The sequence below is a fragment of the Dermacentor andersoni genome, chromosome 10 (assembly GCF_023375885.2).
Source record: "Dermacentor andersoni chromosome 10, qqDerAnde1_hic_scaffold, whole genome shotgun sequence".
NCBI lineage: Eukaryota > Metazoa > Arthropoda > Arachnida > Ixodida > Ixodidae > Dermacentor > Dermacentor andersoni.
Window position 1 is genome coordinate 34255603 of NC_092823.1, and position 26773 is coordinate 34282375.

At 48.7% G+C, this 26773-nt stretch overlaps 1 protein-coding gene across 1 annotated transcript; it reads right to left on the reverse strand.

The window, feature by feature from the left end:
- Nucleotides 1-5391: 5391 nt before the first annotated feature.
- Nucleotides 5392-25328, reverse strand: LOC126519074 (vacuolar protein sorting-associated protein 4A-like). The gene is made up of 3 exons (XM_050168685.2): nt 25150-25328; nt 6909-7389; nt 5392-6219 (listed from the first exon to the last, which is right to left on the reverse strand). The coding sequence occupies exons 1-3, from the start codon at nt 25326-25328 to the stop codon at nt 5596-5598; spliced, it is 1284 nt and encodes a 427-aa protein (XP_050024642.1). The 3' UTR covers nt 5392-5595.
- Nucleotides 25329-26773: the final 1445 nt, after the last annotated feature.

Below are 26773 nucleotides of genomic sequence, written 5' to 3' on the forward strand. Positions count from 1 at the left end.
GAAACGAAATGTAAGGTGAACCCTACCACGGCGTCCTGCACCCGCCAGCCAGTCGAATCGCGTTATTTTTTTTCCATGTAGCGTTCGTGGGCCTTTCACTGCTTATTCCCAGCGAGAGTAACGTCCTGTCGGAATTTCCTAGGTATATATTGTGGCGCAAAATACATTTCTTGAAAAGGGACAGAAGAAAGGAAGACAGTGTTATCATGATGATACCGATGGCTTGTCAAAAATGATAAATATATGACCGTTAAATGATGGTTGCTTTTTATTCTATACATTACACAAAGTTTGAGGCAACCAAACCAGAATTGTGTATTCAAGGAAGTATTTCTTATGTTTTGAAGATCAGTGATTTAATAAGCTAAGATGTTAAGAAGGACCCCTAGGTATTTTTATTCATATACTCTAGATAAGGCTGTGCCATTCGTTACAAACGCAAATTGTCAGGGTTCTCTTTTCCTGTAGCGGTAATTGCTATGTATTTTTGCATTTTGCATATAAACTGACATTTGCCACTTTCGGCACCACTCAATGTCCTAAATGATGTATTGTCATATTGACGTCAAGACAGAAGGTTGTCATATGTGTTATTTTTTCAGTAAATAACGCAGTCCTTGGAGAACCGTTAGTTATATTGCGACGCAAATATATGGACATCCCAGGTACATTTCTGCCGTCGCAGTTATCTTCCCTATATATTCATAATGGTGACAGCGCCAACAAAACGAGGATGGAGTGAAAGGACACAGGACAAGCGCTGACTCACAACTAAGTTTACTGAAACACACATCAGGAATATAAGCGACTCAAGCGATCACATGGTCAATCGAGGAACGCACAACCAGGCCACGTGGATGCAGGACATCCGTTACCGCATGTGTTCCAGTAAACTTATTTGTGATTCAGCTCTCGTCCTGTATCCTTTCACTCCGTCGTCGTTTCGTTCGCGCTGTTACCATTATGAATGTAAAGCAACTAATTCAACTTTCCACTTTAATTCCGTGGGAATTCCAAGGGCGATGAAATCGTCGCCGCGCGCCGTACACTGAACGTGCAAAGTGAAAGTGTGCGAAGGTGATCCGGCGAAGGCGGCTCAATCTAGCGTGCGCGAGTGAGGAAGGTTTGCCGAGTAAAACCTCTAAACTTCCTAAAGTAGCGACTCTCCTCCTCCGCCTGCACTCCTCGTTTCCCCTCTCTTTCACTCTCCCTCTTCGACCGCGGCGCCGCCTACACTGGTCGAGCGTAGCAACGGCGCCAACATGCGCTCCTCGCCACTCCGTAGACGCTTCTCGAGCAAAAATGGCGCCGATGCACGGCGCGAAGGCCCACGTGATGCTTGTGGGCCAATGGCGACGTGGCGTTGGCCTCGGCCAGAGCGCGCGAGGAGGCGGCGGCATTCTTTAATGCGTGGCACTACTTTACGAAGTTTAAGGGGTTTTATTGCTGAGAGCGCACCCTCTCCTGTCGCGCGCGAGGCAAGGGGGTGAGGCGAGGGAGCGGGCGTCGCACTCCGGCGGCGACGGCTTACGGCGCGGCCGTGCGGGCACCGTACTTTGAAAGCGATGTAGGACTTGGCCAAAGTGCGCGCCCGCGTGGGCCTCATCCCGAAAGGGATCTGCGATGTTTGCAGAGTGCGTGTAGTGCCAGTATCTTTGAAGTGAGAGTTGGACAAATGTCAATTCGCTCGCAACTGCTACCACGATTCCTCACTCCGGCACTCTGACAGCGACTTTCCTCTCATCGAGCGAGATGTGTTCATGTTTACCTGTGCGCGCGTGGCACCATGCTTGTTAATTTAGTTAAAACACGCCGGCGGGCTAGTTGATATGAATCCATCGTAGAATGTGTAAGCGCGACTGAACGAGGACGTAGAAAGAAAAACACAGACACAGCGCTGTCTCTGTGTGTCTGTTTCTACGTCCTCGTTCAGTCACACTGTAATTACACATTCTATCATTGTTGATTTAGTTAGTAAGGGAATGTTCACAAGTATATATTGCCGATAAATCTACTATCCTTACTTTGTAAACCTGACTAGTAACTTGCTATCGCCATCGATGCTTCGCCTTTCGGGCGAAAGTGCAACTTTTTTGCATGGATATTAATAGTAATATTATTAATACAAAATGAAGAATTATAACGGCCCGAGAACCTATCCGTGCGGGACACCGTGCACATGACAGGGACTATTTTTGACCTCTTGTGTTCGCAGAGTGCAAATTGTTTCTCCTCTAGCAAAAAAAAATAAAAAATAAAGGAACCTTCACTCAAGCGGGAGTTGTCGCCTTCGCGACACGCATTTACTTTGACGAATGATTTGTTATCACATACACAATCGCTTGCTTTGGACTTATCAAGTAGAATAATATCTAAATGACAGCGGTTAACGATATTTCTCGCATGTTCATGGCAACTTCAGTTACCTGCATAGCAGTATATAATTTTCCACGAAACCTTTGCTGGTTAGCAGGGGAAAAGTTCACTCGCCCAAGAAAATATTACGGCAAAATTCATCTCGCGATGACTGCCGATGCAAATGCAAATTAGCTTTTGAAAATGTGGTGACACACGGTTTTTCTGAAGTCATGTTTATTTCTCATCTGTAGTGGTAATTTTGAGACAGAGAGAAATCATGTATTCTTAAAGAAGTGGGACGACTTGCACGTGGGGTGGAGCCCTTAGTTCCGGATAGCGTCGGCTCCCATTGGTTCGCGACACTCTGCGTGCCCTCTGGCTCAGCCGTCACCGCTATTGCGGGTCTAAGCTGCTCACCACAGTCTCCTTCCATTGTATCGGCGATATGCGACATACTCTGGTGTTGTCTCAGTTTACTATGGCACTCGCTTGCCAATGTCACCCATGAACATGGCATGGTGGCATGACGATGACTGTATGACGCCCAAGCAGTGACGACGCTGGAATAATGAAGAAGGAATGGTGTCCATGCAATGAAAAATGGGACATAACGACGAGGGAATGACGACAACGAAATGACGATTCTTTAAATGATGATGATGGTATAACGTCGAAAGTGTAACGAATATGCTATGAGGACACTGAGATGATGACCAGTGAATGTCGATAATGGTGTGACGACCACGGTATGACGAAGTTGGGATGACGACGGCACGACCACGATGGCATGACGACGATGGAATGACAATAGAGGCATAACAGCGACTGTCTGATGACTATTCTATTAAAATTATGGCAGCACGTTCGATAATAGGATGAAGACGGAATGGCATCGATGGATCGCCGAAGGCGCAATGACGACGGTTGCGTGATGACAATGGGATGACGTGACTGAAGGTTATTACGATGATAAATTTACAGCGTGATGATGACGGCATGACGACAATGGTATGGCGACGACTGCGTGTGACGGCGACGGTGTGACGACAACGGCATGACGAGAGTAAGATGTCGAAGTTTGATTGACAATGATGGAACTACCGCAATAGCATCACGACGACAGATGACAACGAATGAAACCACGATGGCATAACAAACATAGGAGGACAATGGAATGACGACGAGTGCATGACGGCGATGGCGTGACAATTACGGCATGACGAGAGTTGGATGATGAAGCAGCAGGAACGACGATAGCACGACCACGGCAGCATTACGATGCCAGTATGAAAATGGATGCATGATAGCGAATTTCTGTCAACGATGCAATGAAGACGACGGCATGACTATGGTGGCGTAAGCACAAGTGAATGATGTCAATATATTACAATAGAATGACGAAGAAAGATTTCGACGGAAGGATGAAAGCGTTATGATTATGTTGGAAACGCAAGAGTGGGACGAAGTTATTGAAGTGATAGCAAAATGATTGCATAAGGACGATGGCTAAATCATTGCGTGACGACGATCGCCAATGGTGTGATGACGATGTGTGGCAAGGATGGCACGATCACGACGGCATGACAGGAATTTGATAAAGAAGAGTGGCTGAGAACGACGAATTGACCACGAGAGAATCACGACGGCGTTGGGACAACAGATTCAACCAATGAGAAGGGCGCGATAACAAAACTAGTATGACAGCAATGAAGGACCACGATAAAATCGCGGCCACGAGCAGCCACCTATCGACCCGACCTATTACACAACTTGGGCCAATGAATCAATGTAAAAGGCGAGTTGACGATGACATGGCAAGAGTCACATGACGAAGTTGGGAGGACGACGTTGTGGTGACCACGACGACTGGATGCAAGGATGGATGGATGGATCGATAGATGGATGGATGGACGCATAGATAGATAGACAGATAGGCTTAAAACGGCTGAAGTAGGGAAATGATGATAATTGCATTAAAATTGTGAAGTGCTCTAAAAAGATGGGCCCGAGTATCTTTCAGGATGTCCTAGCATGTGTCGCACGCCTCAATTCAACACCGTGTTTTTATCACTGTCTTTGTGTACCGGTAAAATTTCTTTGTATTTTCCAATCTGACGGTGATTTAATTGACTTCATTGTTTTGCTATAAATTAACCTGATGTATTTGCTGCGAGTTGCGCGTTTCCGTCCATTCTTGACATGACGAGATGAATGGCTCTCTATCCTGATGTATAGTTTGTCACCATAGATAGCTCAGCGCTAGTTACAACCGTACAAGCCCTCAAAGAGGGATTGAATAATCACGCTTGATTGCCGAAAGAAGAAGGCTCCGTTCTCTCTTCATGTTGCAGTTGGGCCTGGTCATCTTCTGCTATATAGGCGTCAACTGACCCAGTGGTTTATCGTATTCCTTGCAGCAGTAGCTCAGTGGCTATGGCTGTGCGCTGGTGAGCACAAGCTCCTGGATTTCTTCGCTGTCCCAGCGGTCGCATAGCGATGAGGGAGGAATGCAAAAACTCTCGTATACCGCGCATTGAGTGGACGTTGAACACTGCCAGGCAGTCAAAACCGTTCCGGAGTTGCCAGTTACAGGGTGCCTCAATCAGATCATGGATTTTGCACGTATTATAGCAGAATTTACTTACACAGTTTCGGCCTTATTGGACTATAGTTAACTTATTAATAACAATCGAAAGTTGACGAGCGTGTATGTAGTCCTTTAACAGCCCGATAAACGCAACATCAGTGTGAACGACACGAGCGCTTTCTTGTCTCATGTCTCGCACGGTTAGAATAATCTAAATCGGTACCAGCTGGTTCACATGAATGCATCGCTGAATTTGAATTCTGTATTTTGCCATTGCGCTCATCCTGTCGCTCTCTCCTTCATCATTCCAAAAGGTTTAAACAAACGTGAGATCTGGCTATGTGCCGGAATGTTGCAATAAAGCTGCTTAGTTTGTTCTCAATTTGAATTACGCCCAAAAATATGCACTCCCTATGCTAGAGCAGCTCCAACACCTCGGAAGAATAAACTTTTATTTATGGTTCATGTCCCGGAATTGCGATTCGATGGCACCACGCATAAGCAGGCGGTGATCGGAAAACGTAAAATTGAAATTTCTAATAACAAGTAACTAATTCAAACGCGTTACAAGAAACATCGGCACGGAAGCGCTGTTGAAGGAATCAAACGAATAAATACTAAAAATCCCAGTCCCCAACAATCTTGAAATATCAACAAATAATGCAGTTCCGCACTGACGATTTCGACGACGTCCTCACCGCCACCCCTCGGAGTGGTGGTCTAGGCCTCACGTTCTGCGCCAGCACTCGGGTCATGGCCCCAATGGCCTTCTGCAGTTCAGCGTCGACGGCGATGAGCGGCGTCGCGCTGGGACATTCGGGGCCCGCTTCCGACACGCCCGGCAACTCATGCGGTGTCAGTTCCTCGTCCTGCTCTACCTCTTCGACACAGAGGCAGCAGCAGCGAGCGGGTCCCAAACCGGAGACGCTGACCAGGTCCACGAACCGCTCGTCGAGCTTCTCGCGCGAGTCGATATGCCAGAAGGGGCTGCGCAAGCACATGGTGAGCTCGGTGCTCGTGAAGCCCTCCGTGGCGTCCGCGATGTCTCCGAGTGAAAGGGAGGCCGCGTAACCGTCGGAGCCCGAGAGGAGATGCTGCGCAATCGTCGCCCGGCACGTGTGGTCGGGAAGCGGGACGTAGATTCGCCGCTGGAACAACGCCTGCACGCCAGGGGTCAGGAGCCAGGGGCTGTTGGTGACGCCAATCACGTACCGGCGAGACGCCGAGTCGCCATGCGGGTCGTCGAGAACATCTTGTATGCACTCGGAGAAGACCTGGGATGCACGAAGATTCATGACGTTGGAAAAGAAAGAGTATCGATTAGTAACAGAAGTACAGCAGGATGCAAGTACTTATGCAGCTCCCTGAATATGCATAGCCATGAGTATATTCATCTTACCTTGGTGGTGAAGCAGCGCACTGAGAACGACAACGCGAAGACACACAAGAAAACACGACACTCGCTGTGTGTTCGCGCTGTCTCATTGTGTGGTTGGGCTGTGCTCTATTGAGAGACAGTTCATTCTCTGCTGTATAGCCCACTTTCCACTTCCCGACCTTCGAACGTCTCTATGCATTTCATCCTCTTCAAGCTTCTTTCGAGGCATTGAATGTTTTACCGAGGTCAAGTGCCATAATCGGCGACGTTGCAAGGAGAGCGTCTTAAGTTGATGGGTTCGTGCGTGCGGCCTTGACAATGGCTGGAAGCAAAGCTAGGGCGCGGGGTTATCTTTGAACTTTCGGCTGTTTCCATGTCGTGTCGCCATTTGGTACTGCGCATACACGACTGCCACCGCATGATCTAAGTGCCACGTTTGTCAGTTTACCATTGCCAAACCTGGTGAGAGGAGCGTTAAGAGCCTGTTGCGCTATCCTTACAAATTTCGAACCTGTGCCATTCACGCAAATGTACACACTGATGTTCAACCATCCAGCGCGTCCTTATTGTGCACACTCCATATACCTTGGACGCGTGCGCTGCTCCCGCCATGCATATCTCGTCCACCCTGTCCAGGATGACCACTGTCGGCACCACAGCTCCGGCGGCGTCGAAGATGCTCCTGACGGTGAGCTCCAGCTTGTGCTTCGGCTTGCGCAGCAACTCCGGCACGTACACGTAGGACACCGAGCAGACCCGGATACCGCTGCTCAGGGCTCTCGCTAGGCTGTGCTTGCCGGTGGCCGCGGGACCCGAGAGGAGCACGGTCCTCCACGACTTATGCCTGTCGCTAGGGGGCTTCCGGGAGCGGCCGAAGCTCGGGATCTGCATGAACTGCAAGAGCTGCCGCAGCACGTCCGGAAAGCCGACGTCGACGCAGCGACCGCAGTGGCGGCCCAGAACGACCAGGCCGTCCATCTCGCAGACGTAGCGCTTGTCTGCGGTCAGGGTGCGGCAGGGTGGTAAGGCGATACGCTCCCATCGCTCAGGCGAAGCCACGTAGTGACTGCGGAAAGCAAATACGTGTGACGGCAATGTAAACTGACTGCTCCAAAAAGTGTGATCTAAGGAAACGTAACTTTTGCATCAATACGAGGGCCCACCAATGAGACATTGTTGAGACCCACGCAACACGCACGCACTTTCTCGAGAAATGGAAACAGCGGCTGTCGTTTTTGCACTTTGTCACAAACACAGACACGCATCCATTTACTGTGAATCTTTGTCTGCTTCACGTCGTAGAAAGCTTAGCCCAACGTTTCCCTTATTGAGAACAACTTCCTGTTATGATGATTTCAGGCACGACGAAAGACGCCACCGATGCATGATCCTTATGTACCAGATGGCACGACAGCATTTGGCGTTGCCAATTTTTTGCCATGGAAGACGCTCTAGTAGAAGTCTTAACGAGAATGTGAGTGCAGCCTGGGTGGAGTCACTTTTCGTGCGTCCAAGCAAAGAGTCAGACGTCGTTTTTCAACTGTCTGTTGACTAATCAAGCTTGCTTCTGCGTTAGTAGTTTCGCGAAACCAAGGCGGCCAAAGAGCCTGCGAGACACACTAAGGCGTGTGCGTCTGGCACCCACTGTAACTGTCTTGGTTTTGCGCTACTGCTCTTTCGTCATGTATCAACACTCCCCGCCTGCTCTCGCTTGCCTGTCAGTTAGGCATTCCCCCTAAGTGCAAAATCACGCGGTTCTTCTTAGAGCAACCCACGCGTTCCTGTTCTCGCGTCTGGAATGTTCCTGGACGGGGGCGGGGGAGGGGGGGATAATGGCTGAGCATGCTTATAGCCTCATACTCACAATTCACTCCTTTACTCATCTATAGGCGGCTCCCTAACGAGATAGGTGCCGATGCATTGGCGAGGAGAGATTGAATTGAGTGACACCCTTTGTTATGGCATCGCTTTTCTTGGCGCTTGCCGAAGGGTGAAGGATGGACCTTCGGCTCCACGTAATTGGAAACGTTCTCGAATGGTAAAGATCGGACAGCGGGTGTAACGTAATCCGCTCAGGGCAAAAACGACGAACTGATTCGGGACCAAGTGACTACTTCAGCTGGCCAGCACTGATAGCAACAGCCGATATCGTGTACTAGTGTAACCGAAGCGAAAGTTTTATTCATCTAATAAAATTGACTGATTTTTGTAAACAGGTTTTTAGTTTACACCATGAACGAGCAAGAACCAATAGGCAGAATTGCACCGCCTGAGTTAACGGACCATTGCTTGCGCGCTCATCGGGGTGTCTTCGTTCTGGTTTTCATGTACTTTATTTTTCTATACACAGGGTGTTGCAGCTAACTTGCCTCAAGACAAGATACAAAAATATGTACGGTACACAAATGCTACCAAATTGGCGTTCTTGAGTGCCCTGTTGTGCAGCTGTTTTGGAGAGGCCGATGGGCTAGTTGGTATTGCACTACGAGCTGAGTAGCGCGAAACGAGGCACGTAGCACTTGAGAAACACGGAGACGAGTGCCACGTCAGCGGCTTCTCTGTCGTCTGACGGGCACTGTATGCGCTGCGCACCACGTACAGATAAGATGGTATTTTTTTGGAATCAGCTTAACTGAGTAAAAATAACAAAGTTCGTTTTAAATTTCCTTCTAACTTAAACGCAAGAAGTTAATTTTAATTATTGTTGACTGCATTAAAAAAAAGTCGACAGTCACTTCAGCATAGGCTAAACAGGATGAAGACAAAAGCCTGCGCGCAACCGAGACATTCATTAAATACCTTGTCATTGTCATTGCAATGCGTTGGTACTTCATATAAATTGTTTTCTGCCAAGTAAGGTCGTAGGTTTAAGTGACTTACTTACCTCTAACCTAATTAACTGTTCCTTAATTAACTGCGTATAACAGAAATTGTCTTGATATCGACTGCATTATTTAACTACATCTTATTAACTGTGATTTAAGAAACCTTGCCTTAATTAGAAGCAAAGGCAGTGAGTTTCACTCCGCCCAAAGATCGTGGGTTAGAGTGGCTTAATTAGCTTTACCTTAATTAGAACCAGGCACGTACCTGGAGGGGGGCGCGGGGGGGGGGGACAGGCTCCCAATCCCCGGGCTCCCCCGCGCCACCACTCCTCACATTCCTAAAGCGCTGCCAAATCAAACTTTAGACTTGACAGCTATTCGGCGGTGAACATTTTGCTGCCTTTTTCACTCCTTTAGCAAGGCTGTAATTATCGGCATCTCCTGGGGTGTGAGGACCAGTTTTCTCATCGATTCGGCGCTCACGCGATTAACTTAAGATCCAGTCAGTTGTCACCATCTATTGCAACAGTCACGCGCATCACTGTTGCTTCTTTTGTTCAACCTTCTTTGTTTAGACTGATCCAGTGACCAGGAAAGGGACTCACTTCGTAGTCAGCTGGTCCGTATGCTCGTGGAACGAGTTGCAACCGGAGACAGCTTTAGTTAAGCGTTAGCAACCAAACGTACTAAACGCATTACGCACGTAAAGAAATAGCGTTGTCATCACTGCGCATGCTCTGGACGTTATTGGGTTTCTGCAGTTTACGTGCGCTATGATAACGTACATTATTTGGCGAGTTTAACGTTCGAATGTTTACGTACGCTAATAAATAGCGTTGTCGAACATGGCGGCACCCATGGCTCCCGCTTTAGCATGAATTCTCGTGATGGCTGCGCTATGACTCGCGTAGATCGCTAGTAACTGTTGAATTAAGCTTTCGCTTTCTCTAAACTTCGTCTGAAATGTTAGTTATGAGCGCATAGCCCGTCCACTTTATGAGATCGTTCAGCGATTCCGGCATCCGAGACGCATTGAGTATCTCACTATACCACCTAGAGGAAAATGTGGCGCCACGGTCTGTGGGAGTTTCTTAAAGGGACACTAAAGGTTACCAGAAACTCAAGTTAAAGTGGTAGAGCAATGTTCTAGAACGTCTAAGGCGTCAATATAATCGCGAACAGAGCTTTAGTAACCGAGATATTGAGGTAAATGCATGACACGATTTGAGACCCCCCAGCGACATTCCGGTACTAGCCCGATGACGAAAGCACTCCTCATAATTTGTGTTACTAATACTCAACTACTCGTATTAAAAATATCATTTCATTTGATTATAAGACGGAAAAAAATGCTACTTGTCTACGTCTATTCGATTCTAAGAAAAAATAATATTTTGAGGTTACCCTTCAGTAATATGGGTGTTCGAAAGGTTTCGTTTTCACTCGACTGTGCGCGCTCGACTCTGCGCCGCGCACGCTTTGGAGTTTCAGTAGTTTCGTTGTCGCGTCGTGCTGTGAGGGTTCTGCTGGCTCGCGAAAGTTTCATTTGGAACAAGCAGCGAGAATGCCACGTCCATGTGATGTCGTGGGAAGCCCTCGTTGCTTTCCCGCTCCGGAGAGCCGGTGTCGAGGCCGCCGTCGTAGTACGCAACGACGCCGGCAGTGCGAGCCCTCATCAGCAGGTCGCGCTCGTCGGTGCTCAAATCGCTGAAGTTGAGCCCACCATCGCGTGCCAATCTGTCGGTGTCCGGGTCCATTGCGACGAGCGTCGAAGTTGGCGTCATAGAATGAAGTACCCGCTTATGGGCGTCTTGGGCTGGAGTTTGAGGTATAGTAGCGGCGCCTGGTGGCGGTGCGGGAAACGACATCTGGGTCGTGCCAGCTTGGGTCGTATTGAGCCCTGGTTGTGGCGAAGCACGTTTCTAGGCCGAATTCTGCGTCGATTCGCACTTTTTTATGCCCTTTTGCGAGTGCGAAAAGGCTCGTCACTTCTCACAGACCACGCCGACCACGCTGCGAGCTCGCCGCAGCCTATAGTTTAACGAAAACGGACTCTCCGTGTGCCGTGGGACGTAATGTGGGACGTAATTCGTTTCTCCTTCCGCTAGCCACCATACTCCCGCTTTCGCTCTTCTGTCGGCTCTGTCTTGGCTCTGTTTCTGGCCGCGCGTTTGCGTTTTGCGCAGAAAAGCCGTAGCGCCGTCTGCGGACGCCGTTCTACTCACCGATGGCGCAACGTCACTATGAGACCATGATGTCAGTACTCCTCGATCGGAGGGCGGGTGATTTGAACTGCGCTAGAGGTACGCGGACGCTTCAGAACGCATTTTCTCTTAAAATAAGCCTCTCCTTGGCACGAAACAAGCGTTTCGAGGTTTCTGTGATGGTATTTCAACAGTCCACGTTGACTTAATAGTAACCTTTAGTGTCCCTTTAAGGGGCGCCGTGCCGTCATGGAAATGGTGGTATATGTGTCTGCGAAGCTTGTGTTTGCTGGTGTTGTAAGAGCCTTCGTCTAAAACGGATATGGCTACACAACGCGTTCTTAAAGTAAAATCTTCATCAAATGTTTCAATTCACGCAAATTGCATCTTTACCCACCTACAATGCATGACGAAGGGAAGAAAAGCAAGAACAGACGACAAACTGTTTCAAAGTGAGCGCGAATCTTGTCGTCTGTCCTCCAACTTTAGCGGCCCGCTGATACTTCTTACGTATCATATAGTCGCACATGCAATAACAAGTTCTTATAGTTAAACAATACATGCCTTTGTGTAATAATAAAGCTAAAATAGCTTTTTTACGTGCAGTTTTTTAGTAGAATATGAATCACTGTGACGGACGGATCGGTGTTTGCCTGGCTCTCGGAGGACGATGCCAATCCGAAGTCGCAATATACCGGCATTCCCATGCATACCACAGCGCAGCAGCGCGAGATTTCCCTCTAGGTAATATAGTGAGAAACTCTGTGCCGAGACGCGTAGGCATAGCAACAACAGGATTATTGCTAATGGATTGTCTTGGCTGGGATAAGTCTGGCACAAGGCACCAGACGGCGCCCTGTTTTATAACGTCTTATAACGTCCAAAGGTCTGTGGGTCGCCTCGCATTGGGCGCTCACGGGAAGACTACAAATGAAGCTGTGCAGGGCGATATGGGCTGGAATAGTTTTGAGGTGAGGGAAGCTCGCAGTAAAATTGATTATGAAGAACAGCTGAGGAATATGGAAGAAAGTCACTGGGCTGGGAGAGTGTTCAAGTATCTGTACTGGAAAAACATTGATTCACAGTGGAGGATAAGAACTAGGAAGCTTACCAGCAAGTATACAGCCTGTAGGGTGGGCAACACAGCAACAAAGAAGGTCAAGCGGGAAGTCAGAGAGGCCAAAATAATCTCACGGGTGGCGGCAATGGAAAAGAAACCTGCCATGAGTAACTACTTAAGGGGAAAAAACGAAATAAGGAAAGAAACACTTTGTGATAACTCAAGGGCAAGCTCATTACTTTTCGAAGCGAGATCGGGATGCCTTAGAACATGCACCTCTAAAACGAGATATAAGACGGAAGAAGAAGCATGTGCTTGCTGCGGTAAAGCTAGGGAAACTATGGAGCATGTTTTATTAGAATGTGAAGACGTCTACCCAGCGGTCGATTGAGGCGCTACTGGCCTCATTGAAGCACTTGAGTTCAGCGAGAGCAGTGGAAAAGTAAACATGTCCCCAATAGGCATTAGTAAGAGGCGATTAGAGGATCGGTGGAAGAAAAGTCGGGAAACGACAAAAAACGGAGACGCACAAAAGCACAGTACGAAATAGGGGATCAGAAAATTTGTGTGGGGTAGTTCATAGTGTTTTTTTTTTCTCTTTTTTATTGTCTAACCTAGGCAGGACATTAGGCAGTATAACAGCAATAGCTTGGTGGCGCAACCCACCGCCCGTTCCAAAGGGGACGCTCATAACATAACCTTCCTTACGTTCGCGTTCCCGTACGATAAACTAAAAATCGCGAAAGGACGCGCACCGTAACGTCCCAAAAACGTGATTACGTTTAACGTACGTAAGGCGACAAACGCTATTCTAAAACTGCCTAATGCCAGCTGCGTTTCACGTTTCATTTTGCTTCATTAGTTACTCGAGTGACGGCTCGCAACGACGCTGTCATATTCTCGGACTCCTATACCCATGACACAGGTTAGATACGGTGAAAAATAAGATCCTGCGAAACAGGGTCCACGATCAAACCTTGCAATAACTATTAAACCCATAAGCAATATGAGTGTCACCCGTTACTTAGTCTGGTTTTTCCCTAATTGTACAGCACTTGTCATGAAAAATTGTCAACTGGAAAGAAGAGTCACAAAGAGTTGAGAAACTAAGCGAACTACTAAAGAGACAGCCGAGGCAGCACCCAAACTTGAAGGAAAAACGAAAATTAACGAATTTAACTGTTGCTTGTTAAAATATTTATGAATGAACACCTTTTTATTTAAAAGGGAGTAGCGAAAACGCCGCCGGAAATAGCGAAGGATTCCGTGTATTTTGAATGACGCTTCTACCGTTATCAGTCTAACCGCCACACGTAGCGACTTCTCTGCTATGCTTATGTGCGTGTTTTCAGAACATTCCGAGGTGGGCTGAATTCGTCTACAACCGCAGCGTCCTCCGCTCTATGCGGTTGTACAGGACTGGCGACCACGCATCGTTACGCAACTTCCCATATAACAATGCGAGTCGGCTTTGGCACTTAACTTGGTAAGCAGTAAATGATGGTTCTAAAATAACTGTGATTGTTTCGCAAATACATATTTCCCTGTATTTATTCCAGAGCTAATTAAAAAAAACGCTACTAGAAATGGTTATTTCACACTTTCGCTTGTTTACTTGTTCATGGCAGTGTTCTTCCTCCGCGAGTCCATTTGATGTGGTTCCTTGTTTGTCAAGCAAAGGAGAGTTCTATTTCACAGGAGTATGCCTGTGAGATACGCCATATTTTATTTCTATTTTGCAGAATTGCGCGTTTTTATGGCGAACGGTGGGCAGGCATTATTCTCATTTACACATATTCAGCAACAATGCAGACAAGTTACAACAAACGATTGAGGACCTTAACAGAAAGAGTGTAAAAGTGGGATTGAAGATTAATATGCATAAGACAAAGGTAATGATAAATAGCCGGGCAAAGTAACAAGAGTGCAGGATTACCAGTTGGCCTCTAGAGTCTGTGAAAGAATACTTTTACCTAGGTCAATTAACCACAGGGAACCCTGATCATGAGAAGGAGATTCACAGAAAAATAAAAATGGGTTGGATCGCATACGGCAGACATTGCCAGCTCCTGACTTGAAGCTTACCATTATCATTGAAAAGGAGGGTGTACAATCAGTGCATTTTACCAGTGCTGACATATGGGGCAGAGACTTGGAGGCTGACAAAGAAGCTTGAGAACAAGCTAAGGACGGCGCAAAGAGCGATGGAACGAAGATTGCTAGGCATAACATTAAGAGACAGAAAGATAGTGGTTTGGATCAAAGAGCAAACGCGTAAAGACGATACTCTAATTGACATCAAGAGAAAAAAATGGGGCTGGGCAAGTCATGTAATGGGCAGTTTAGATAACCGTTCTACCATTAGGGTTACAGAATGGGTACCAAGGGAAGCGCAATCGAGGACGACAGAAGACTAGGTGGAGCGATGAAATTAGGAAATTCGCGGGCGCTAGCTGGAATCGGTTGGCGCAGGACAGGGATAATTGGAAATCACAGGGAGAGGCCTTTGTCTTGCAGTGAACATAAAACAGGCTGATGATGATGATGATGACACTAGTAAATGTACCCCCCCCCCCTATTTGCACAAGAAAGTTACCTCGGGTTGGGACACCCCCACCCCCCCGAAAAAAATCCTGCGTACGTGCCTGATTAGAACCAAACGCAGTAAGTTCGAGTGCCTTAATTAACACCAATGGTAGTGGGTTCGACTGCCTGAATTTACTATATCTTATTAACTGTGCTTTGAGAAATATAGCCTTAATTAAAACAAAAAGTCGTACTTTCGAATGTCTTAACTATACCTTATTTACTCTGCTTTAAAAAACTTTGTCTTGATTAAAACCGAAAGTAGCGTGTTCAAGTGCCTTAATAACCTATATCTTATTAACTGTGCTTTCAGAAGCTTTGCCCTAATTAAAAGCAAAGGTAGTGGGTTCGAGTGCCTTAACTATGTCTCATTAACTGTGCTTTAAGAAATTTTGCCTTAATTAAAACCAGAGGTCGTTCGTTCGACTGCCTCAATTACCTATGTTTTATTACCTGTGCTTTAAGAAACATTGGCTTAATTAAAATCAAAGGTCGTCGGCTTGACTGCCATAACTTTTTTTTTATTCATTACAATACTCTCAGGGCCAACAGGGGCGATAAAGAGGGGGTGGGTGGAAAAAGAAAACAAGCAAACAAAACAAGTACAAGCAAAAAGCAAAAATCTTAATGCAGATGCCTGTTCAATAAGCTTGGTGATGGTTATCTTGAAGGATGGCGTGTCTTCAATGCAGGCAATTAGAGGCGGAAGGTGGTTCCACTCTGCGCTAGTCTTAGGTAAGAAAGAATTAAAGAGCACATTCGTTTTACAGCTAGGGATGGCAACTTCATGCGGATGATCAACACGTGATATTGGATCGCCCAATTAACCATGTTTTATTGAATGTTCTTTAAGAAACGTTCTCTTAATTGAATTTGCGTTAATCAACGACGAAGGCGGTGGGTTTGAGTGCCTTAACTATATCCTATTACCTGTGTTTAAGAAATTTATCCCTAATTAAAGTTAAAGGTAGTTGGTTCGATAGCCACGAACAGCCGTGGGTGGCACCATCACTTTTAGTGCCATTGAATATTGATGCCATAACACTGGACGAGAAACTTTTTCATAACATGAAGTGATCAGGCTTTCGCCATAAAAGAAGAAAAAGAGAAAGGCAACAACATGCACCCATTTTATTTCAATGAACATAGTTGCTGGAATATATAATTATCGAACCATGAAGAAAGTCCGCGCTACTTGTCAATCCGTCACGTGACTACGCTCTTTATCCAGCGATGTTAGCGCCATCAAACAAGTGTTACTTGAATATATTGTTACGTAGGAAGTAGGAAGACGCAGACGAAAAGCTATGTACAAATATATTTACAAGGCAAATACGCTGCGCTTGGCCAAGAGGCAACAGCCCGCGCTAGCTTCTAATCGTCGTCGTCGTCTTCACACTGCTGGCCTTTCGTGATCGCGCATATTGTGCCGTAGCACTACCCCCGGCTGCAAAAGCGCCGTCCCGGAGCGACTAAAGATCGGACTCGGAAGCAGTGTAGTAGGCCTTGAGCCTACTGACGTGTACGACATCACTAGATGCCACAGGAGAGGACGAGGTTGAGGCCACAGGAGCAATTTCGTAAGTCACAGGCGTCACCTGGCGCAGCACGCGGTAGTGCCCTGTGTATCGCGAAAGGAGCTTCTCTGAAAGTCCGACGTGACGAGAGGGCGACCACAGGAGCACGAGCGCACCAGGTGAAAACTGTACGTCACGATGGCGGGCGTTGTACTGACACTGCTGAGTGGTCTGTGAGGCCGTCAGTCGAGCACGGGCAAGCTGGCGTGCATGGTCAGCGAGGGCGATGGCGTCGCGCGCATACTCGCTTGTTGAGACCGCAGCAGGAGGAAGTGCCGTGTCTAGGGGCAAGGTAGGTTCGCGACCGTACAGTAGATAAAAGGGAGAAAATCCGGCGGTGTCGTGCCGGGAAGAATTGTACGCAAATGTTACGTAAGGAAGGGCAATGTCCCAGTCGTGGTGGTCCTTGGAAACGTACTTGGCCAGCATATCGGTAAGAGTACGGTTTAACCGCTCTGTCAGGCCATTGGTTTGAGGATGGTATGAAGTAGTCAGTTTGTGTTGAATGGAGCAGGAACGCACAATGTCAGCGATAACTTTCGAGAGGAAGTTTCGACCACGGTCAGTAAGCAGCTGTCGCGGGGCGCCATGAAGCAAGATAATGTCACGCAAGAGAAAGTCCGCGACGTCAGTGGCGCAGCTGGTAGGGAGAGCCCGAGTGATAGCGTATCGGGTGGCGTAATCAGTCGCGACGGCTACCCATTTGTTCCCAGAAGATGACGTGGGAAAGGGACCGAGCAGGTCTAATCCAACACGAAAGAACGGTTCCACAGGGACGGTGATCGGCTGGAGATGACCGGCAGGTAGCACCTGAGGTGTCTTCCGACGCTGGCAGGGATCACAGGCAGCAACATAGCGTCGAACGGAGCGAGCGAGACCAGGCCAATAGAAGCGGCGGCGGACGCGGTCGTACGTGCGGGTTACCCCAAGATGTCCTGAAGTGGGTGCGTCATGCATCTCAAAGAGCACAGTCTGTCGTAGCTGTTTTGGCACGACAAGAAGAAGGTCAGAGCCGTCAGGGAGGAAGTTCCTTCGATACAGAATGCCACCCTGGAGGACATATCGGCGAACGGATGCGTCGGTAGGTGTAGAGCGCAGACGCTCGATAAGTGCTCGCAGCGATAGGTCTCGGTACTGCTCATCGGCGATGTTACCGAAGGCAGAGACAGAGAAAATGACGTTGGGGCTACTACTGTCGGCGTCGTCAGGCTCGTCGACCGGGTAGCGAGACAGGCAGTCAGCGTCCTTGTGTAGTCGGCCAGATTTATAGGTGACAGTATACGAATATTCTTGGAGGCGTAAGGCCCAGCGACCAAGTCTTCCTGTAGGATCTTTCAGTGAGCATAACCAGCAAAGCGCGTGATGGTCTGTGACAACGGAAAAGGATCGGCCATATAAGTATGGGCGGAATTTCGCAACCGCCCAAACTAGGGCCAGACACTCACGCTCAGTGATGGAATAGTTGCGCTCCGCGGGTGAGAGGAGCCTGCTGGCGTAAGCGATAACACGGTCGTGGCCACGCTGGCGTTGTGCCAGTACTGCTCCAATTCCGTGACCGCTGGCATCAGTACGGACTTCGGTAGGCGCAGAAGGATCGAAATGGGCCAAAACGGGAGGCGTTGTGAGAATGTCGATTAGATGAGAGAATGCAGAGGCCTCGTTATCGCCCCACTGGAAAGGAGCGTCTTTTTTCAAAAGGTCGGTTAGTGGTCGTGCTATGGCGGCGAAATTTCTCACGAAACGGCGGAAGTACGAACAAAGGCCGATGAAGCTGCGCACATCCTTGACACACTTCGGAACAGGGAAGTGCGTAACAGCATGGATCTTGCCTGGGTCCGGTTGCACTCCGTTCGCGTCAACGAGATGTCCAAGGACGGTAATCTGGCGACGGCCGAATTGGCACTTCGATGCGTTGAGTTGCAGACCGGCTCGCCGAAAAACGTCCAGGACTGCTGAGAGGCGCTCGAGGTGCGTAGCGAACGTTGGGGAGAATACGATAACGTCGTCCAAGTAGCACAGGCACGTGGACCACTTGAAACCGTGAAGAAGGGAGTCCATCATGCGTTCAAAAGTGGCAGGGGCGTTACATAGACCGAACGGCATCACTTTGAATTGATAAAGACCGTCGGGTGTGACAAAAGCAGTCTTCTCGCGGTCGAGATCGTCCACGGCAATCTGCCAGTAGCCGGAGCGAAGGTCAATAGAAGAGAAATAGCGAGCACCGTGGAGGCAGTCAAGGGCGTCATCAATCCGAGGTAGGGGATACACGTCCTTTTTGGTAACCCTGTTAAGGTGCCGATAATCCACGCAAAAGCGCCATGAGCCATCCTTCTTTTTGACCAGTACTACAGGTGACGCCCATGGACTATATGATGGTTCAATAATGTTCTTGGCAAGCATCTTGCGAACTTCTGCGTGAATAACTTGACGCTCAGCTGGTGACACTCGATACGGGCGGCGATGAATAGGAGGGGCATCGCCGGTATTAATGCGATGTTTGACAGCTGTAGTTTGGGCTAAAGGACGATCGTTAAAGTCAAAAATATCGTGGTAGGAAAACAGAACGCGGTAGAGTTCACGAGCGTGCTCGGAGGGCAAGTCGGGGGCAATCATTTTCCGTAAGTCAGCGATGGTACAATTTGCCGACTGCGATGGTAGAGGAGTATCGGATGAAGTGTCGTCTACTGCAATGGATGCTACTGAGTGATCCTCGAATGAACAAAGCTGGGCCAAAGACATCCCACGTGGCAGCACTTGTGTCGTCAAGCCAAAGTTGACCACTGGCAGGCAGACGCAATTCGCCGTAATAGATAAAACTGTATGGGGTACTGTGATCCCATGTGTAAGGAGGACGTCTTGCATAGGAGCCGCGATGTAGTGACCGTCGGGGACTGGTGGGGATGACACTAGGTCAACGTAGGTCAGCGCCGAAGGTGGCAAGCGAACGAAGTCGGCGGAACTGAGGCGACTGGGGTGTGGTTCAGCAGGATCCAGAACAGGCAGGTCAAGGCGGAGAGTACTGGCGGAACAATCGATGAGAGCAGAATGTGCGGAAAGGAAGTCTAAGCCGAGGATGATGTCGTGGGGACAGTGGGCGATGACTGTGAATAGCACGATTGTTGAGCGATCGGCGAAGGAGACGCGGGCGGTACACATACCAATTACGGGGGCTGGAATTCCGCCATCGGCGACACGGACAACAGGCGTCGTGGCGGGCGTGATAATTTTCTTGAGCCGGTTACGAAGGTCAGCGCTCATTACGGACAAATGCGCCCCAGTGTCTATGAGAGCAGACACAGAAACACCGTCGACTTGCACGTCAAGAAGGTTCAGATGAGTGGGCAAAGTCAGTAGAGGATTTGGTGGCGTAGGGAGCAATGCAGCGTCACCTCGAGGCGCTGCATCGTCTAGGTTTCCGGCTGGGAGCGGCGTCCGAAGGGAGTCGGCGAATAGGCGCGACGGGGCTGGGGGGAGCGAGATTGTCGTCGTTGGGGCGAAGGCGAACGAGAATAGGGGCGGTTCGTTGCAGGAGAATCAGTGGCGGCATTATCGGAGCGTGCGGCATAGGGACGAGAAGGGCCACCTGAGGGGCGAGAGTAGGCAGTATAAGTAGGCCGGCTCGGGGAACTCCAGCGACTACGACAGTGCCGAGAAATGTGCCCGATTCGATGGCAGTGGAAACAAATAGGCTTGTCGTCAGCAGTGCGCCATTCAGATGGGTTGCGGAAACGTGGTGGGTAAGAAGATGCGGGACGGGGCGAAATCGAAGAAGCCGGGCGGGTATTAGGGCGATGGGCCGAGCAGATGGTGTGAAGACCCATGTTTTCAAACTCCTGGCGGACAACTGCCTGGATCAGTGAGACCGTGACTGCAGATGTGTTGGTGGGACTGGAGTCGAAGGCAGCCGGATAGGCGGCCTCGATCTCACGCCGGACGATCCTGGTAACATCGGCAGTGTTGTTGGGACGAGGAGCGTCGGCACAGGAAGATGTCGCTGGGGTGTTGGGCAGACGGGCAAACTGCTGGTCAATACGTCGGCTTTTGGCGAGTTCCAGGCGGCGGCACTCTCTTATAACAGCATCCACCGTCGCTACGTTGTTGCAAACGAGCAAGTTGAAGGCGTCATCGGCAATGCCTTTGAGGATGTGGGAAACCTTGTCTGACTCAGTCATGTGGGTGTCAACTTTGCGGCACAGAGCCAAGACGTCCTGAATGTACGTGACATAGGGCTCTGTTGACGTCTGCACACGGCCGGAAAGCGCCTTCTGCGCGACAAGTTGTTGACCGTAGGGGTTGCCGAACAAGTCTCGAAGCTGTGTCTTAAGTGAATCCCAACTGGTGAGCTCATCTTCGTGCGTGCGATACCAAACTCGAGGTGTGCCACCGAGGTAAAAGACTACGTTGGCGAGCATAATAGTAGGGTCCCACCGGTTATTGCGGCTGACGTGTTCATACAGGCTGATCCAGTCATCGACGTCTTCCCCATCTTGGCCCGAGAATACGCCAGGATCACGGGGAGCGGGGAGAGTGATGTAGGTCGTCGAAGTGGCAGCAGGTGTCGGAGCCGGCGGAGTCGGGTTGTCGTCGCCGGGAGCCATGAAGGAAGGCTCGACGTACCGTCCACTGCGAAGCTCCGTGACGAGGTACAGGGAACGTCCACCTCCACCAGATATGTTACGTAGGAAGACGCAGACGAAAAGCTATGTACAAATATATTTACAAGGAAAATACGCTGCGCTTGGCCAAGAGGCAACAGCCCGCGCTAGCTTCTAATCGTCGTCGTCGTCTTCACACTGCTGGCCTTTCGTGATCGCGCATATTGTGCCGTAGCAATATTATGGTACACACGCTGAATGAACGTATGTTAAGGCGCAACTGAGAAGAATGGTTACCATGTTACCAGGCGACAAGTTAGCTGTCGTTTATGACACCAGTGCACGATCGTTTCGGACACAGCACCACCCACCACCACAGCCTTCTTGGCGTTTCCAAATTTTGCGAGCGGTCACTGCGCTAGCAGTTTCACGAGTTCCAATGGAGAAGTTGCCCCTATGTGCCATGGCCCACCAGTACATCAGCAAGAAACTTATCTTGCCCAAACTGAAGGATAGGTCCACTACCCTCCATCATTCATCGTATATTACGGCAATCTTGATGCGTGCATAGGTGATGGTTGGTTCGAATGATTATGTTCGAAGGCTGCATGAAAGCGCTGCATGAAAGCGCCTCGTCATTTGACAGTCTGTCAGATCTCGCGCGCTTTCTTTTTTGGAGATCGGCAAATTAAGCCCTCTTAAAGGGCCCCTCACCAGGTCACAAAGCGAATTTCGTTTATACGCTGGAACTTGGCACGTGCCCTCTTGGGAGAGTTCTGCCGCAAGAATTCTTCAAATTTGTGCTTTAATGGCCGAGTTAGAAATATTTCAGTACAGCGAACCCATTACCTCAGGAGGCGAGCGCCGCTGCCAAGAGGGACACTCTCTCCACTTGCCCCGTCTGGCCTCCGCAAGCGAAATTCCATCCTTCCGTTCTCCCATACCGGACCTCGAGCATCGCGTGACCCATATGTCGCGGGCCCCGCCTTCTTCGCTTTTTCCCGCTCGCTTTTTGGCTGCGCAGCGCACTTCCGCTGAGGTGTCGCGCGCGGGCTGTTCTGTTTGTCTCTTTTCGCGTAGCACACAATCTTGTGCGCTGTGCCTGAGAACACCTAACGGTATAAGTCAATGCTACACTGAGGAAGCGGCGAGCCGATCACAGAGCATGATCCCATGCTGTAACACGGTAGGAAATGAAAATAGTTTCGTTGTCTGCGCACACGACTGCACGAAGTGGGAACAAGCTGACGAAACGGAAGCACATCTTTCTGCATTGCGAAGTGCAAGGGAAACAGGAAGACATTCAGTTTCTGTGTTTCATTATTTCTCCAAACTTTATTTCGTCTGTTGAGGCAATAGCTTACACAAATAGGAGATTTTTGCCTTGAATATTTCTCGAAATTACGTGCCACTATGAGCGACGTCGCAGCACTGGTTATACCTAGGCGCACTTGTGCGATATGCACCGACACTGCGGCTGGGAAAGCAGCGCCCCCGAATGGAAGGGCAACAAAGTTTTGTATTAAATTTTAGCTTTTTCCGCGGCGCGTAGCGATGTCATGCATAGCAAACACGATCGTTAGTGGGCGTTGTATGCACGGCGCTTGTCAGCTCAAAATGGCCAGACCTGGCGAGCGGCCGTTTCAGTTACCTTACAGGTGAAAGTTAGTTGGATGCTTCAAATTACGCTCCACACTAGCTACAATGAAAGTTTTGCACTTATATTAATAAAAATATTTCCCAGTTAACTTCATTTACTTACTTATTGGCTATGGTTTTGGACTGCTAAGCACGAGGTCGCGGGATCGAATCCCGGCAACGGCGGCCGCATGTCGACGGGGCCAAAACACCCGTGTACTTAGATTTAGGTGCACGTTAAAGAACCCCAGGTGGTTCAAATTTCCGGAGTCCCCCACTACGGCGTGCCTCATAATCAAATAGTGGTTTTGGCATGCAAAACCTCATAATTTAATTTTAAATGTATCCGTTATCTAGTCTTTCGTCGCATTGAATCTGGTCTCGTGACAAAAGTTCACCCACCCGCCGAAATGGAAATTTAGCTTCTGCGCACATGATGCTGATGCGAAAAACATTAATTTCAAGTTTCTGGAGTTTTACGTGTCCAACCCACGATATGAATTTGTGATACGCCATAGCGTGTTTTGTACGATTCCTTTTGACCACCTGGGTTTCAATAAAGTGAATTCCATGCGGCACACGAGTGTTTTTGCATTTACCCCCATCAACATACTGCCGCCACGGAATGTATTGAACCCTTGACCGGGAACTCAGCACTGCAAAGCTACTGAAGCTGCAACGGTGGGTGGAAATTAGTGAAATTCAATTTCGTGAACGATTGCGTCACGTTAATTCATCTGGTGCTTTTCTTTAACCGTTATAAACATGTTCAGAAACCCCCCTTGGCATGCACCACCATGACCTTAGTCAGCATAATTGCTCTGATAGGTACATATCCTTTGCTCAGAAAATTAACAGGCTTCATTATGTACCAAAATTTCTTAATCATGCTTCTAACTGATTACTGTACGGCAGCTAATGCAATATACCAATTCTAGCCAGAAAGATTGCAAGGCATGTCCACTCGAAATAAACTCTTAGGATTTCTAGAAAGGAATGGAGGGACACTACTCCTACAATTGAGAGACTAGACCTCGTATCACGCATTACACTTGCGGTTCTTTACCAATTAGTCAACGGTGGCATGGTGTTCCTTCTGCGTTTCTGGCATTGCTGTATCCGTGGAGGATTACAGCTTGCATATTTTGCCAACTTCGCCAAGGCCGCGAATGTAGGACGTCGTTTTACCCGCAGGCGTCTTGTAGTACTTCAGCTTAGGACCAAGCGACTGGTCAGTAATCCCTCATACCCTACTTCATCGCATCAAGACTGCCAAACTCGAGGCCCTCGGTACACGTTAAAATATACACACATGGCAGTATGCATACAGAACAGTATAATTAGCACTACCAAAATATGCCTGTAGGTCTGTCGTTCCAGACAGGCGCAACCTTCGGGAAATATTGCTCATGTAAACTCGTTAGCGGTGCTTGCTTATCACCATCCGTGTGTTTTCTGTGTTGCGGATTAAGTTGTAGTTATATGCAAGAACCAAAAGAAAGAGAAAGATGAAATACAGCAGAAAGGCAGGGAGGTGAACCAGACCAAAACAAAATCCAACTTGCTACCCTACGCTGGGTGAAAAGGGAGAGCAGAAAGATATGGAAACAGAGGGCAAGGCGCAACACGTGCGCACGACCATCTAGATATTCTCAGCACAGCATAACAGTTGATACAACGAAGCGCCAAGGTCGCTGTGAAAGAGTGTTGTTAATAATGTTAACAAAACTTTCGCAGCCTAAAAAGCCTGTTGTTGGGGGTGTTGTTGCTTAGGTGCCATGGTATAGACGGCGCGAGGTGTCCTGACCCGAACAAAAACATGAGCACAAACATACACCCGGCGCTTCTTGTGCGTCTGTTTTTGTGTACATATTGTCCGCGTACTTCACACCGGTTATACCAGGACGTTCCTAGCACCCTGCGACGACTTGCGACGCCGGTGTCCCAAGATTTCTTCAAAGAATTGTCTATGATTAACACGAGATTGTATGGCGCCACTGTGCTTGATACAATGTGAGGCTGGATTCCCACAGCCTTCAAATGACCCCTCTCGTGGCCGTCACGGCACCGGTATTAGACGTGAGACAGCGTTTTGCAGACGGTGCTTCTCAAAAACAGGATCCCCGCGACGTTCAGAACATGGGCCAATCTGACTGGCGTGCACTTTTCTAGAATAAACCAGGCACAGAACGCTTTGTCATAAGAGACACCTGTGTCGTGACGGTGACGGGAAGGTGTTTCACGGCTATGGAAAGCAAGCCTTGAAGAATCGGTCGCTCGCGACCACAGGGCCATAGAGTCATAGCTGAAATATCGAAATATTGCCCTCAGCTGCGCTCACCTTAGCGTCCCGAGCTTGGCAGCGCACGCGCGCATGCGGCAGAGGATGATCTCCAGGGCGCTCTCGAGGTGCATGACGGCATGCGTGTATTGGGCCAGGGCTGCTGCGTGATCGTTCGACACGATTTCCAAGTACGCAGCGCGCTCGGCGTGCTTGCGAGCTCGGCTCAGGCGCTTCATCTCCAGTGGGAAGGCGAATTTTGCGTCGGACACGGAACGGTCGAATTTAGCAATCCCTGACCTCTCGTCGTCTTCTTCTTTCTCGCCTGAATAACTGGCATCGCTTCATGCTAACCACTGATAGACCGGGTCTCGTCAAATGCGAAATGAACCTCCTGACAATCAAGGGATGATTACTGTTCTGGACCAAATGATGAATTTAGACAATTCTAAAGTAAGGCAATGTTAGGTATGGCTGCACTCACGCACGTATTCGTGCGCACTGTAAATCAGCGTGCACAAGAAAGAAGTGTTGAGAGCTTATGCCACTACATTTCTACCTACACAGGTATGATCTGACCGTGTCCTCTTTTGCCTGCAGTGCGGTGGACCCTAAAGAAGCGACCACTTTGTGTTCGCTTGTCGAAATATTTACTTGAGTAAGAAGGTTCCTCAAGGTCCATATAAGCAAGCTGGACCTCGGCATGAATGTCCCCGACTTGCTTTTTTATACGCTTACAATTTAGTGGCTGTTGTCGCTGAAAAGTTCGCAATGCGATAAAATACTTTACTCTTTACTCGTGTCGCCTGCCTGCCTAAAAGAACCGCAGTTTCGCCACAAAGGCGAAACATCGATTGCGATTGCAAATTGGTGGACAGCTATACGAAAAGTAAAGATAGTAGTTTTGTCGACCATATAAACTTGTAAACATTCATTTACTGAGTAAATTAACAATATGATATCTAAGCGCGACTGAACTAGGACGTAGAAAGAAAAGAAAACACACAGAGACAGTGCTGGCACTGTCTGCCTGTTTGTGTCTCTGTTTGCCTGTTTCTTTCTACGTCCTCATTCAGTGGCGCTTACACATTCTATCATGGATTCAAACCAACTGGCCTTCCCACGGGTTTTAACTAAATTAACAACGAATATCGCGCGGAGGACGAGACAGTAAAAGCCAGACACACACGAACAGCACGAGCGCAATTCTTTTGCAAAAGCCCATTGTACTAGGAATGTAATTCAGCAGAGTAGCTTTTTTTTGGGCTTGTTGGTGCATTATTGGAACAGGGACGAATAGCGCGCAGAGGACGAGACAGTAAAAGCCAGACACACACGAACAGTACGAGTTCTATTCCTCTGCGCGCTATTCCTTGCTATTCAAATCATGCACCAAACAGGCGAAATGCTGCGCTGCTGAACTAAATTAACGAGCACGGTGTCGCGCGGGCACAGGTAAACGTGAACACATCGCGCTCGACGAGCGCGGGAACTTGCTGGTAAAATGCTGAATTGTGGAATCGCGGCACGAGCTGCGATTGAATTGACCTCCATGTATTTCTTGCTTTAAAGCGAACGAAACGTCAAAAGCACTGCGCATACGAAGCTACCGGCCCTACGCGCAATCTGCAAACATCGCAGATCGCTTTGAAGATGAGGCCCGCGCGGGCCCGCACTTTGTCCG